The sequence below is a fragment of the Pelmatolapia mariae genome, linkage group LG22, assembly GCF_036321145.2.
Source record: "Pelmatolapia mariae isolate MD_Pm_ZW linkage group LG22, Pm_UMD_F_2, whole genome shotgun sequence".
NCBI lineage: Eukaryota > Metazoa > Chordata > Actinopteri > Cichliformes > Cichlidae > Pelmatolapia > Pelmatolapia mariae.
The window spans coordinates 26,222,594-26,237,795 of NC_086245.2; the positions used below are offsets into that span (position 1 = coordinate 26,222,594).

Here is a 15,202-nt window from a genome sequence, read left to right on the forward strand (position 1 = left end):
ATTTATTGCGTTCTCCAGCGTTTTAATGTTACTGTAACTGTATTTTGGGGTCGTCAGGGAATCGGTTTCCACAATTTCCAAAGAGTGGGACATAAATATGTACAAACCTAGAAATATTACAAATGTAATAGTTAGAACCCGACAGATGATGAGAGGTTTAATGTTATTGACCGACGTTGACGTTAATAACAGCTGATAAGTTAAAATTACACACGTAAAGAAGAGACGACACCCTTCAAACATGTTACGAGTGTTGATGTTGCATTTTTTACTCACCAGAGGGCACTGCAGTTTCCTTTTTGGCCACATGGCACAAACAAAAACGAGCTGATAAAGCAGAGTCAGAGTAAACAAGGTAATAAATGAGTACACATAACAAATGTGTCTATTGAAAGCGATTAAAGGACAAGCATTAGCTAAAGGTAGTCACTTGCTTACGTTAATCCCTGCCTGTCCAAGGTGCTTTGCAACCCACCCCCATCCCAGGTTCTTCAGTTCAAGCTGTTTTTGCTTTTTCTGACCATCTCCATTGTTATTGTCAGCAACTCTGTTCGTTGGCAGTTCTTGCTACTGCTCTCTCTTCCTCAGGCTTTCCAGGAAAGTGGACAACGGGGTAGGTCAGGCCGATGCAATGGAAACTCTACTGTATATAAATTACTGCAGATCTAATAAAGAGGCCCGACAGAGCTAAAAGTCTATGCAATTTAATATTTTAACCATCTTCATGTAGTATAATGTGCTGAACATACTTGCACAATGAGTGTAAAGCAAGCTTGGAAACATAACGATTTTAAAAGAAACTTGCAATAATTGGCAGCAAGTCTGAGCATTTGAGCATGATAAAGTTATTTTAAAGACAAATGCTTGTTGTTTATTTAGACTGACGTGGATTAATATCTAGGCCAGAGGCCGTCCAGTGGTCAGTGAGCACCGACTGTCTTCTTGCCCTTTTACTCCACTGTTCACTCTGAACTTTAACAGAATATCCAGATCAGTGCGCCCTGTTTGAAAGTGTCATTATTCAGAGTGACACTGAGCAGAGTGAGCCTGGGACAGCTTCTGCTAATCTGTGTGAATTAATTACAGTAGCTAGAATTTAAATGTCTTTTTAAAAAGTTTAGTAACAACTTTCCCAGATCATCTTCATTTATTATGATATGTGGTCCAGTCAGAGTTCAGATTAACTTTTAAGCTGAAACCATGTTGATTTGTATTCCTTATTATACCCAAATGACACCCATAATCATGTGTATATATCCTCCAGTGTTAGTCTCTCACTGGTAACCTGAGGCAGTGTCATGAATGTGTGTCTCCCTCTGCAGGAACCTGCAGGAAGAGCACCAGCTGCGTCCAGCCTCGCTGCCAGCCATCCCCAACCCTTTCCCTGAGCTCTGCAGCCCAACTGGATCCCCTATTCTGAGCCCCATACAGACCTCTGACAACCATGTAAGTTCACCTACACGCATGCCACCTGCACCAGCACGCAATCACTGAAAATGGTACAGCTGATTTGGTAGAGGCACATGCGGTCAAGGGATTGGCTAAATTTTTGTTGCTCATGTTAATTAGATCTTGCATTTGTGTTAGTGTGCGCATACACCACGTGTGTCTTTGTGTGTTTTCAAACCAGCTGACTGGCCTGTTATGTGCGGGTCAGAGCAGCATGTGTTGACTTTGGCTCCGCACATCCTTTATCCATTACACAACAACTCAGCCGGGGTTATCTGGCAGTACATATGTGTGTGTTATTGTGGAATCATCATCAATCACATTTACACACACATGCAGACATGTGACGGACATGTTTTGCTGTGGAAGAACGAGGTGAGCGGCGTCTCCAGGATGCTGCGGACAGAGTGCAGACTTCCCGTGGCAGAGCCGGGAATACGGCTGGGAACATCTGCAGGTCGGATCTCTCTGAACCTTCTGAATCCGTCTGCTGGCTCCAGCAAGACAGGCGCCCTTTTCCGGTTCACACGCTTCAACCTCGGCTCCTAGCGTCACTTCGAGAGAGTCTGTGTGTGTGTGTGTGTGTGTGTGTGCGTGTGTGTGTCACAGCCTTGCCCTTCCTTCCCCCTGCTGAGCCTCCTGTCCCAGGAATGTTCCATCCTCCTCAAAGATGTTTTCAGGATGCCCACCCTGAACAATAAAAGTTATTTTAGATGCTTATTCACTCGCTCGCTTTCTTTACATACACATGCACACTTTTTTTTGTGTGTTGTTAACGCAGTTATACACACACAGGTGGCATTATTCAGTTCACACACGCACAGAGACATGTGATAAGCCAAAGCATTATTTTTGCATTTCGTTGACATCAACTCACAAGGTCTGGAGTCAGAGAGCAAGTTTGCAGTTTGTACAAAAGATCTTTTGTGTGCGCGGTCGAGTCTGTGAGAGCTGACTAAACATTGCTTCATTTCTCTTTCCCAGATCATCTTCATTTCGTCCGCAGTTCTTGTTCGTTCAGCGAGCCAAATAACCAGCCAGTAGCAGTTACGTTTCTATTTTGCTCTTATCTCACGCGGCTTTAACTTGTGTTTTCTGTCCAGTTATCCATACAGATAATGGCTGAGGCTTGGCACCATTTTCATTTGTCTTTGCTTCATTTTTCATTGCTCGTGACCACTGTAGAGCAGGCAGGACATTCTTTAACAGTGCTTAAATGCACAAAAACAGGATGGCGGTAGTATTTCTTTTTAGGCGATAGAGCTTGTGGAAGGCGTAAAAAGCATGTGGAAAAATCACCTCTAACATTCCACCATGTTTATCATAGTCAGCAAAAGCATTTTGTCCAAAGGAGGAGAGGAGGTGGCTGTGAGACTGATAAATGTGTGGCTGAGGGTGATGGGGATCATGGGAACTGGACACCACCCATGTAAAGAAACATCTCCACTGACTGTCAGCAATGATTCATTAATAAATAACTGGGATGGCTGTGTCAGGCGGGTGGATGGCCATAGAGTTTTTAGCCAGCCAACTTCTTGACTTTGGCTTCTGCCTCTTTGGTTTGGGGTCTCATAGTTGGTGCTTGCAAGAAAGTCCAGAATTATTTTTTTAAGCAATTTTAATCATGTTTTCAATCGTAGGAGTCTAAGGAATAGATATAGGTCAGTTTTCAAGAGGTTTACAGCAGCAGCATAGGTTTCTGGCAGCAGCCTTCTGACAACATGTTCAATCCTCCCAACCAGCTATTTGGTTTAACTCCACTCTTAACACTTGTTGTAAATACTTTTTGGAAACTGGCACCATCGAAGGACTATTCCTTGCTAAACTGCTAAAGCCCTATTCATGCAGGCTTAGAGACCTGCCTGAATGGGTGTTTGCTGGCTGTTGTTCAGTGTGAAACTGGTTGCAGAGAGGTGTAAAGTCCTACACAGAAACCGTCCTTCTGCTAGCAAACAAATTAATCACAAGGAAGTTTTGGGTGTGACTAATTTCACGAGGCGACAACCAGCAACCACACACCAGCTGGTCAGGAAATACACATTTTTTTCTAATTACTGCATATTGCCAGGTTAGTCTCCAAACCATAATCGACTGAGGTCCTAATCAACCAATCATCAAAGTGCTAAAGTTTTATGGACAAAATTGAAGTCCCTGAAAGAGAAATGAAGGAATACTGATATTATATCAAGTCCAGTCCCAGTCTGACTATATCACGGGTCTCAGTCAAGCAACTCCACAGCCACACGTGGCTCGTTTGCTCACCTCCATGCTACCTGGCTTAGAGAAAAAGAGTATTACAAATGTGATGAATATAAAAATGGGGAAAAAAAACTTTTTTTTATTCATGATTCTTCAAAATAATTAATCAGTTGTTAAAGAAAAAATAATAATTTTAATATAGTTCTAATATCTGTGTCATAGCTTGCGTGTGTCATCTGACACCATAAACTCTACATTTTGCTGAACCTCAGTAGTGCGTCTAGCATGTAGGTAAACACATGAGGACTAGTCAGGATTCCAAAATTTTATTTGAAACTGACTAACAAATTATAGCGGCTTTTGGTGTAGCCTCTAGATCCTTTTTTGTTTTGGGTGTTGACCTTCTGGAACATATAATTAATAATAATCTTTGTGTAAACTTAACTAGGGCTTAAGTAATCATTTAAGCAGTTTAGTTTAAATTTGTCAGTACTTGATTAAGTACAGACAAATATGACTTCGGCTCATTACTAAATACCTGCAAAAGTCATGTAACTTGCTGTAACTTATAACCAGCATGCTTCATACTGATTATAATGCCGATAAACGCACTGGTGAATGTGTTAATCCTTATTTTTCTAAATGTCTGTGTTAGCTTTGTTGCTGAGCACAGTAGAGAGAGCAAGGCTGATGTTAGCATTTAGCTCCAAGCACTGCCGTTCCTGAGTACACTCTCACAGAGCTGCAGGCATGTCTGTGGGTTGCTTATTTACTAATTTGTTGACTGTGTAAGATCTTCCTAAACCAGCCTCCTATTGATTGGGCTGCTTTGGGGCATGCCTTTTGAAGCATTGTACACTTTAATAGATTTTAATGCTCTAAAATGAGCTCTTTCTAAATCAAATTAAGTAAAACGTCCACTGATCAAATTCCTTAAATTCAGCAAATTTAGGGTTAGACTGTCTACAGCATGGCCTTTCAGGCTTTCACTGTATTTTGTGTAATGCTATATCTAAGCTAACAGAAAGTTAGTGAGTTTAAATTTTACTGGCGCTGGAGTAAATATGTGCATTGATATGTGCAGATCAGGTGAATATATTTAAGCCTGAGGAGTGCTGAGTATGACTTACACAACAATGTTATTCCTGCACCAGAACTAAACTAAACTAAAAAGATACTACTTATCTTTTTAGTTTTAAATAGTTGTACAGCACTTTGTTTGAAAGCGCTTTATAAATAAAGTTATTATTATTATTATTATTATTAATGCAGATGGGACTGTCACACATGCGTGCGTTGGTCTGCAGACATACTTGCATTGTATTTGCATTGGCAAAGGTTTATCGGAGGATCTCGCTCCCTCCAGCTGTAGAGTTGGAATCTGGACATTCTTCACTGAGCTTCGGTCTTTCTCAAAGCGATATGCTGCTCACATTGTGAGCCAGTAGAGCAGTGTCTTTGTAGAATCATAAGCAGGCTGGAAATATAAAAAACTAACACGATGCTGCATCTCCATCAGATTTGTGAAGCTTTCTTTCAGTGGTCTGATTCTGCTCAATAGTGGACTGGACAATGGCCATTTCCCACGCATGTTGTTGCAGTATTACACCATAGAGTTCAGTCATGTTCCCCTGGCTTTCACAAGAATTTGGTCAGGTTTTGTCTGTCATTGCTGGGCAAATGAGTTTGCTTTGGCATCGCGATCGGGGCTGCGATGCAACTTGTGCTTTTATTTGTGGCCAGAGAGGGCATTACGAACATCAGTGACAGCAGGGAGCCCCGGTAGTTATAGAGACCAATCTCTCAGCCTCAACCGAAGCCCCATGTGTTGGCTAACCTCCATTCTTTTGAAGTAGTTAGTGAGCAAGACACCGAACCCTTTTCAGTGACCTTGACCTCTGACCTCTTCTGGAAAGATTTAAAAGAAAAGAGGGTTTTAATTAAAAAAAGGATGTGAAAAACCCCTTTTTCTCATGGTTTGTTGTTCAGCACATGGTTTCATTATTGAAATGTTTGATGCTTGCAAAATATTTCAAAGGTTAAAGCTGATTATGTACAAAGAGGAATCATACTTGGCTGCGGTCTACGGTCTTTAGCTGTGCCAGCGGCAGGACTCTAGGGATGATTTTTCAGCAGTGTTGCCACCACTTCGGTCCAGACTCAGAAATCAAAACAACTTCTCAGAGGGTGAAATCCGATGGCTTTGTATCTCCGCGTTAGCTTAATTTAGTCATTTAACATTAGACCATCCTAAAATAAGAGTTACTTATTGGGGCATAGCAAATTAAACACACTATAATGGCTAGTTTTGGCGAGTCCTTAATTGAAACATTAAACAAGAATTTAAGGATTCAGATTCTGTTACTAATATCACTTATTGATTCCTTATTGATTCTCACTGGGTTCTCATTGGCTTTGAGAGTCACCACCATTGATAAACAGCATATCAAAGACATTACATTCATACAGATTTATTGATTGCATTGTGGTCAAATCTTTGTGCATGTTGGAGGTATTTCCCCTCTTTGTTGTGATCATTTTGTGGTCGTTACTCAAAAAAAGTAATTATTACCCCAAACACTTTTCTTAAAAGTAATGCATTACATTACTTGCTATACTACTTGTTACATTATTTTCATGTTACTTTGTAAAACAGCTGAAACACACTATCTCACAATTACCATTTAACAGTTTAAACCTGAGGCTAGAGTCCTACACACCAACACAAATCCCTATTCTAATGAGAACACACGTGATCTTTCTCTTAGTATTACATATGAACACAAAGCCAACAACACAAAAAGACTTCAAAGTGATCTCCACAGTGATTTCACTTTGAACAGGTAGAAACAGAGGCTGCAGCCTGACTGCAGAGAGAGAGGCAAGCACACTAACAATTCCCCTAACAACTCCAAGGAATTGAACTACTGGGAACCAGTTCAGGCTAACCCAAGAACAGGTTCTTGAGTCCCATCCTACTGTGGCGCTGTCCTTGAGCAAATGTCTGCAAACATCAATATACTGAAGCAAATCTGTAAAGAAGCGTGGACCAAAATTCCTCCACAGCAATGTGAAGATAAAGATAAGAGAAAAAGTCATATAGAAAACAATTACTTGTGGCTAAAGGTGGTTCTAAAACCTGCTGAATCATTTTTCACAGGACTGTGAGTACAACATGTAAGTATTCACTGGTACACAGAAGTTTTAAAAACATTTATTAAATAAATAATGCAAAATATTGTTGTGAGCAGCTATTTAATAGCTGATCTGTATGCAGTCGTTATTCTTATACATAAGTGTTAATAGCAGATTCATGTGGTGATCTGTAGCACTGTAGCTGTGTTATTAAAAACTAATTTAAGACTAAAGCCCTGAGTCATTCAGTCTCTATTTAGTACTCCTGCCTCCCTCTTTGTCTGAGGTCAGCTGATGTACTTCTGCACGCAATGGTCTGCTGACCCACTGCAATCAGATAAGGTGCATGTGTGTGTGTGTGTCTCTGTGCGTGTAAAGATGGCAGTGAAAGCTTGCTCACCCAAGTCAGCCTGTAATGACAGGATGCACAAGCTCCTCGTTACATAGTCACGAGGTCGCTGCATAGTCTCGCATAAATCATCATGCTTTGTGATCAATTTTAATTTAGTTACTTACCTGAATAGGATTCAGTACAGTTATGTCTCTGTGTGCGTGTGTGTGTCATGATGATTTACAGGACTCTGACACACATACTCACTCAAGCTTGAATGTAATTTCTGAGGATTACATGGGTCATTTCTGTCATAATAGACTGTAGATTCAGTTTTCCCATTGAAATCATAATAATGAACGGAAACAATGAAAAGTCTTCTAAGGGATTCAAAATGTAGTTGCTAGTGTTGTAATATTGTGGAAATATTTCCCTGAAATGACCTTGGTGTTCTGGTGCAGGAACTTTTTGCATGTTCTCTGCTGAAAAAGCAGTCACAGCAAAGCCTCCATTGATTTCATCACAAATGAGGCCGTAAAGCAGAGCAACAGCTGTATCCACAGCTGCATCCTCAGCTGCATCCTCCTTCTCTGACCATTTGGGGGTGCTGTACAGATCAGTGCTTGTTTCAGGTCCTTTTCTCCCAGTTTGGAAGACAGAAATTCTTTGTCGGCATCTGATTGCAGCTCTGATATTAACATGCGCTCAATCCAAATTCCTGAAGAGGGAGTTTACCCACATTCTTTGGACTTTTTTTTTAATCAAACAAGATCAATGAGACTGCATCCTCTACATAACCAAACTATGCAGCAGGTATTGATTTTGCTGTGGAACTGGGGAATGGTAAGCTCAGACAAACTAGATGAAAGAAGATGTGTGGAAGGGATGTGGACCTTTGCATGGAAACATAATGTGCTCTTTTAACTCTTTTTAAAAAAGAATTATTTTGCTGTGTGGTGGAGATAGAAACTTGATGAACGTTCTGTCTTACTGGATTGATTTCACCGTGCCCACATGATCTTTAAACCCGATAAGTTCCTCAAACTGAACAGTAGATATCCATCAAACTTTTGGCTGACATACGTTTGTGCGTGTGTGTGCGCGCGCAAGTGTGTGTGGGACAGACGGTGTGCCCTGTCCGTGGTGGGTCGCAGGGAAACGAGCCACTAGACGAAGTTCTGCGATGGCTCTCCAGTGAGGTAAAATTGAGTTTGGCCTGTCTGCAGAGCTAATCAGCTCTGTCTGGCCTGAAACCCGACCACTCAGACATGAAAGGCAGATGACGCTGTAACAGAGCAGGGTGGGAGTCACCAGCGGCCAGCATTCAAAAACTGGCATTAGTGATGGGTGTGTTAGCTGACTGTGGCTGCATAGTCAGCTATCAGTGGAAGTGTTGGTTTCTGCCGGTAATAAATTTTCAGTGTTTGAAAATATTTAGTTCAATTCAGTTTTATTTATATAGCACCAAACAACAACATTCACCTTAAGGCTCTTCAGATTGTGTGGTACAGAAACTACAATAATGCAGGGAGGAGCTAAACAATCAGATGAACCCCTTTCAGCAAGCACTTGGCGACAGTGGGAAGGGAAAAACTCCCTTTTAACAGGAAGAAACCCCTGGCAAACCAGGCTCAGAGAAGGGTAGCAATAAACCTGCAAAGTTTGAAGGGGACTAGATGAACAGTTGTTAAGATGGAAGAAACAGATGTCCATACAGACATTTCTCAACTGTGTCAGTCGGATTTTTCATTTTGCATTGGATGATAACAACCCATTAAAAATGTTTAGGAGACTGGAAAACGTGTGATGCTGAAATAAACTGGTGGAACAATTCAGGTGGAGTAATGAAGTTTTTTTTTTTTTTTTTTTTTTAAGATAAACATGTGCTTATAAAAGATTTGTAATAAGTAAAATTCAGAGAGTATTCAGTTAAAGTTAAGGGAAATGGAAAATTGTAGGTATCTGTTGTATTTCATCCTCTGCATGCAATGCCTAAAGGAGAACCAAACCTCCTCACCAAAAACTTTGAACAAGGTCCAGAAACACTGCTGCCTTCCATGGTCCAAATGTCTCCTTAAGAATGCACTGAACCAAAGTGAAAAACTGTCCTATGGTCTGACCAATCAAAAATTTGGACTTCTTTATGTTTATTTTTTTTTATTTATTTTTTTTTTTTAAACCTGTCCCGTTTGGTTCTTTTGCCATCAGAATTGTTGTCTAAAGGCGAAGAAAGATGCCCAACGGATTTACTTTACCAAATGGACCATCCCAGCCTTGCCGTAATGGTCCATTTGATTTACCTTTTATTGTTTATTTTATTTTATTTTTTTTTTTTTTACTTGCTAGATACGGGACAGGGGAAAAGAAAAGGGAGAAAGAAAGAGGGGGGAAAAAACAAAACAAAAACAAAAAAAAAAAACAGCGGAGAAGAGGGACGGGGATAAAGGGCAAAAAACAAAAACCAACAAAATAAGCAGACAAAAAATACATATATCGATCACCTGTTGAGAAAGAAAAAAGAAAACAAGCAGAAGAAAACGAGAGTAATAGAATAAACAACATCACAATGATATATGTTTATTTATAGGCCTTGCATCATCTGGGTTACGGAGGAGAGGAGCCACCTGGCTTCTTATCAGCACACAGTTTAAAAAAAAACAACTACAAAACCAGCCTGTTTGATGGTACGGCCTCATTGATGATACCAAGACACTACATTGCATTGTATATATATTACAGCAGCTTGGCTCTGTAGTCAAAGACCCTACACCTGTCAGCCATTGGACTAAATCTAGCAAGATTTGAAACGTCAAGGACAAGAATGGGGTGGTGGTGGTGCTCCGTCAGTGTCCAACATGCTTGGGAACTGGAGGGTTGGGGGTTCTTTTTAAAAGTGTCGCGTGCATCATTTTTCATTTGTCAATATTATTTAAAATATTTAGGAAAGTCTGCCTGCTGGTGAGCATTTGCAGCTTTTGTCTGTTTATATGGATTGTACTGCTGGCTGCACTAAATGGCCTGCGTGCCAGAAAACAGGAGAATGAATCTATACTCTGAACATTTCATGGTTGATGATCAACAAGAATCACATTTATATACAGTATGTATGCAATTTTCCATTTCTCACAATGGCCAAGAAATAGTTAAGCCTTCCAGAGTTTATCAGTTGTGCTACTTAAAGTTTTTACATGACGGAAAAAAACATGTTAAGAAGTTTCAACTATGCTCCCTGTGGATCTTCTCACAGTGGCATTGGCATGGATTTACACAGTAAACTCAAAGTGTGTGTGTGTGTGTGTGTGTGAGTGTGTGTGTGTGTCACTTTTAGCTTGTGGTTTAAGGTCCCATAAACTTACTGGTCAAGTGGGTTTGACCCTGGTGTAAGTTATTTTGTTTGACCTCTGACCTGATGTGAGCAGTGTGTGTGCACGTGGGTGTCTGTCCATGACCTTCCAGTCTGGTATATTGCTGCTCACGGCCCTCTTTACGTGTGTTGTGTGTGTTGCTATAAGCAGCAGGAGGCGTGTAACCTCAGCCTCAGCCTGGAGAGAGATGAGAGGAAAGTGGAGGGGGGCAAGGTGAGCTAAGTTTCATGATGGAAACATGAAACTAGGTAAAGGGATGCGTGATTTTAAACTTTCCAAGGACCCTGGCAGTAAAAACATTGACTAAAAAAAGTCGAAAAAGACAAATTGAAGACTCCAAAAGTGAGCTCATTATCTCTTCCAATCTCTTCTCTCATCATATTTGGGATTCTCTAATATCTGTAATCAACGTAAACTCAGAAAGAGCTCTGAGTGCCAAACTGCAGCATGAGACTGGAGCAAACGTCGAGCAGTAACGTTTGGGGAAAAAAAGGCTCCTGGAGCTCGTCTTCATAGTTTACATTTTGTCTTCCTCCTTTGTACCCGTGTGTGTGTTGGAGCGCATGCACCTCATAGTTGGCGTGCACACTGTATTAGGGGCCAGCTGGGCCGGCCTGTGCTCTACACATGAGCCTGATTATGACTCAGTATTGCATTACTGACATTCCTCCATAGCTCTCGCTCTTTTCTCTTTCTATTCCCCCCCCTCACTTCTTTTTCTTTATCGGCATGTTTCTTTTTCCTCCTTCCACCTCTGCCGAGGCCAGCCAGATTTGCTGAGCAACCTACCCGCCTATCCATCCATCCCTCCATTTCTAGCCCTCCCCTCCATTCCCACCCCAACGACTGTTTGCCCAGCCGGCACGTGATCCGTGCAGCTTCAGATCGAATCACCCCAACTTTTCTTCCTTTTTTTTTTTGCCTTTAACACTTCCTGCTGCCTTCTCAGCGACCCTTGAAGCCGTCATTGTGCGTTACACATGTTGCTCTGGTCCTAACACCGTCTCACAGTATTTCACATACAGCTGAGGAGGAGGAGAGGAAGAGGAGGGAGGGCAAGCGGGAGGGAGGGGTTAGAAATTGAAACCATTAGGCAGCTCAAAGAAAATGTCAGTGTGTGTGTGTGTGTGTGTGTTTGTGTGTGTTTGCTCAGTGATTGGCTTAGTAGTTTGAGCTTGTTCTTTCTGTCCTCGTGCATGTGAGGAGGTGTGGGTGTGTTTCAGGGAGAGGGACTGCTACTTTTGGTGCGGCGCCATCAGTAAAAGGAGCTGACAGTGTTTTGTTTTTGGGAAGTCGGGTTTGGAGGAGAGGATTGAAAAGCAACCCTGAAGATAAGAGTGGTAGCGTACGTGACAGGTAGCAGCTCACCGTTTTAAAAATCCCACACTGGGTTAATCCCGTGTGAGGAGACGAAGGGAGGGAGGGGAGTGGTGGAAGAAGAGGAGGAGGAGGAGAGGAGCTACTGTTCATACCACTCCTCGCAGCTCAGTCTTTATGCTGCCCAGCACGAGAAGACTGGAGAAGTCGGGGGCTGTCTCTCTCTCTCTCTCTTCCTCTCTCGTCCTTCCTCTGTCACTTCCTCCCCCTTCTTTCCTTTTACCTCTCTAGCGCTCTCCTTGCCAATCCGTCCCTCCCTCTCTCTTTCTCTCTCTCTTCCTGACTTCCTCTCCTCTCGCCTCCTGTTTCCCTTCCCCTCCCCTCCCCTCTCTCTCTCTCTCTCTCTCTCTCGCTCTGTCCCTGTGTGTCACTGGAGAGCGTCTCAGTGTGAAAATGCCATCCTGCTCTCCAGACTGTTGCCTCTTACAGGCTGTGGAGGTAAGAGACTTCTGCATGTGTGGGTGTGTGTGTTTGTTTCTTTTATGGGTCTCTGTCATCAGCTTTGTGTGTGCGCGCGCACGTGTGTGCGTGTCTGGTTGCCAGTTTGCAGTGATGGGGATATTTGCATTCCCCCCCTCCTCAAGTCAGTGTGTTTAAAACTTTTCTCAAACAAACTAATGCGTCATAAATGCAGTTTTTTTCCCCCTCCTTTGTGGCATCTGGGAAGAGAGGAGGCGGTCTTCGGGCTCTGCAGGGGCAAAGAGTGCCGTGACGTTGTTTCTGGTTGCGCTGGGAGTTTTTCTCCATGTCTGCATGCTGTTGCTCCTGACGCTCTGTGTCGTTTCCAGACCACCGCGGCTGCCGTTTACTTGGCGTTTTTACGTATTCCCGCTCTACGGGGGCCTTGGTCTGAATTAATTTTCCGTGAACCCCCCACACGCCCGCCAGCCGCCCACCACCTTCCAGCCCTTCGCCCATCACTAGGTTTTCTCTTGTTTCATGTAATTTTCAACAGTTGCTCCCTGGTTGGCTGTCTGTGAAGTGCAGGGCAGCCGAATCCCCGGCTGTGACCAGAGGATGTTGGGACGTGGGCGTGTGAGAACACACACAAGAGCCACCTACCATTTCTGAGATTTAGAAGATAATTTTGCCTCTGTGGTTTGCTCATATTTGTGAGGGCAATCTGTCCCTATGTGTGTGTGAATCTGCTCGTAGAGTGGTGTGAAGCAGCTGGCCTGTGGTTATCTGTGCAGCAACACACTTGAAGAAGCCAAAAAAAAAAAAAATACACCCGGCTTAAATGTCGGTCTGGGCACTTTGGCTGAAATGGTTCAAAATGGCGCAACACTGGGAGGTACTTTGAACTCTGCCCGCTTGCTGCTCCCAGCGGTGACATTTTTAATGACAATATACAACACGTATAAATCCACCACACGGTTTCGCCATCAAAGTTCAAATGTCGGGGTGGGGGGGCAGATTTTTAAGCTTTTCCAAGCGCAGATATTCTGGTATGTGAGGGGAAACGTCCGTTTCGCTGACGTACGTTTGCTGCGGACAAAAAGGGCTGAACTAAACACTTAGGCACCAGCCAGCCTTTCCTGGACGTCATCCTTCTTCTTATTTTAAGACCTTCTCGTGTTCGAGTGACAGAATATTGTGAACGGGACCAACCAGAGCACCTGGTTATGGAGGTAACTGCAGCTGGTGATCTGTTGTAGTCTCAGCTTTTGTTTTTCCTCTCTCTGCAAATGCAATTTCCTGACAGCAACTCCATGCCTCATACCTGTTTTTGAAAATATGACCTTTGCTGCTGTCATGTACACATATCCTCACCATCCCTCTTATGTGTGTGTATGTGCTTTCAGATAGTGAAGGTGTGGAGCGAGGATGGGGCCGGTAAAGTCGTGGAGATCCCGGCCGACATGACGGCTCGAGATGTGTGCCAGCTGCTGGTCTACAAGAGCCACTGCCTGGACGACAGCGCCTGGTCGCTGGTGGAGCACCACCCCATCCTCGGCATTGGTAAGAATCTCAGTGTTCTGTGTGGATCCCAGTGCGGACAGCGATGCCTGATCCTCGCCTTTTTTTCCCCTCCTTTCTTTTTTGCAAGAAAAGGGATTAAAGCTACTTTGGTGCAGTTTTTTTAGTCTTATATTGTGTTTATGCAGTGATGAAAAGGTGATTAAACACCATTAGAAGTTTCAGTGAGGTCGTCAGATTGTTACAAATCTGTTACATTATAACATTTTCTAAAAAAAACTGGGAGCTTTGATTTTACTTTCCTGTAGATTAAAAGAAAAAACAAGTATGTAGGCCACATAATGCGATCCATGAAAAAAAGGAAGTTTTTTTCTTGTAGCTTCTAATAAGAGAATAAAAGCTTCCTGCTAAATCTCTGCATATTTGCCTTGCATGTGCTTTTCTGCAGGTGTGTGTGCCCTGTGTATTCACTTGATCACAGCACCAATGTTTGCATGGCTTTACCACTTGAGAGGGAGGTGTGGTGCTTGTAGGATTAAGCATTTTCCATGTTCTACTCACATGCTTTTCCCTCCCAAATAGTTTGCTCAGAGAGAGGGTGGGGGGAGCGAGAAAAAAGAGGTAGAGGGGGCGGGAAAAAAAAGGAAAACATAGGACTCGTGCTTCGCTTCTTCACTTTTGCCGTGTGTCCCTTTTGAAGCTTTACTTTTTTTTCTTCTTCTTCTCTGGGTCTGCCTTTGTCCTCAATGAGGCTTTCCTCCTCTCGAGTCGTATTTTTAGAGTCAAAGGATTGCTTTGTGCTTTCCTGCTTGATCTGCGTTTCTGGGGAAAAAAAAAAGTGCACCGGAGCGATGGAATGTGAGGTGAGGAGAGGAGAGGAGAGGAGAGGGAAGAAGGGAAGGAGAGATGAAGGGAGAAAGAAAGAGAGAGACAGACAGAAGGTGGGGGTGGAGGGCGGAGAGGCCTGGGACTGAAGCGTCATACCAGAGCCGTGAGGAACCAATCGCCGGTCTCTATTGGACGAGCCCCTAGCCTTTCTAGCCAATCGGCCCTTTCCTGACTGTCCACAGGAAATTCCCCCGCTTGTAGCCAACGAGGGCGTGCACGAGCGGACGCGCGCAGAGTCCAGACATTTCCAACCCTTAACTACAGCCAGAGCTAAGCAAGAAAAAAAAGAAGTGAGTACAGCTTCAGTTTAGAAATGTGTGTTTGTGCCTCAGTGAAACAGGAGAACCCTGCCTGCACGTCCACGTCTAACTGGAACATCCCGCCACTATCAAATTCTTACCTGCTTCACTCTGAGATCATACGCCCTCAACTTCAAGATAGACGAGGACACGCACACACAAGCACGCACACACACAAAGAAAGTAACTGGGCCTCCGTGGTGCACAGTGAGCAGGTTAGGTCTATCTGAGCCTTTAAT

At 43.1% G+C, this 15,202-nt stretch overlaps 1 protein-coding gene across 4 annotated transcripts in view; it reads left to right on the plus strand.

The window, feature by feature from the left end:
• Positions 1 to 15,202, plus strand: part of LOC135933201 (growth factor receptor-bound protein 10-like) — a 48,500-nt gene that overhangs the window by 17,789 nt on the left and 15,509 nt on the right. For 3 of the 4 annotated variants that reach the window (XM_065471214.1, XM_065471218.1, XM_065471219.1), the window contains 2 exons: positions 1,323 to 1,446; positions 13,662 to 13,818. In XM_065471214.1, coding sequence (XP_065327286.1) covers positions 1,323 to 1,446; positions 13,662 to 13,818 — 281 coding nt within the window. Of the gene's footprint in view, positions 1 to 1,322; positions 1,447 to 11,942; positions 12,295 to 13,661; positions 13,819 to 15,202 lie in introns of those variants that run through there. The other variant, XM_065471220.1, reaches the window with a different exon arrangement.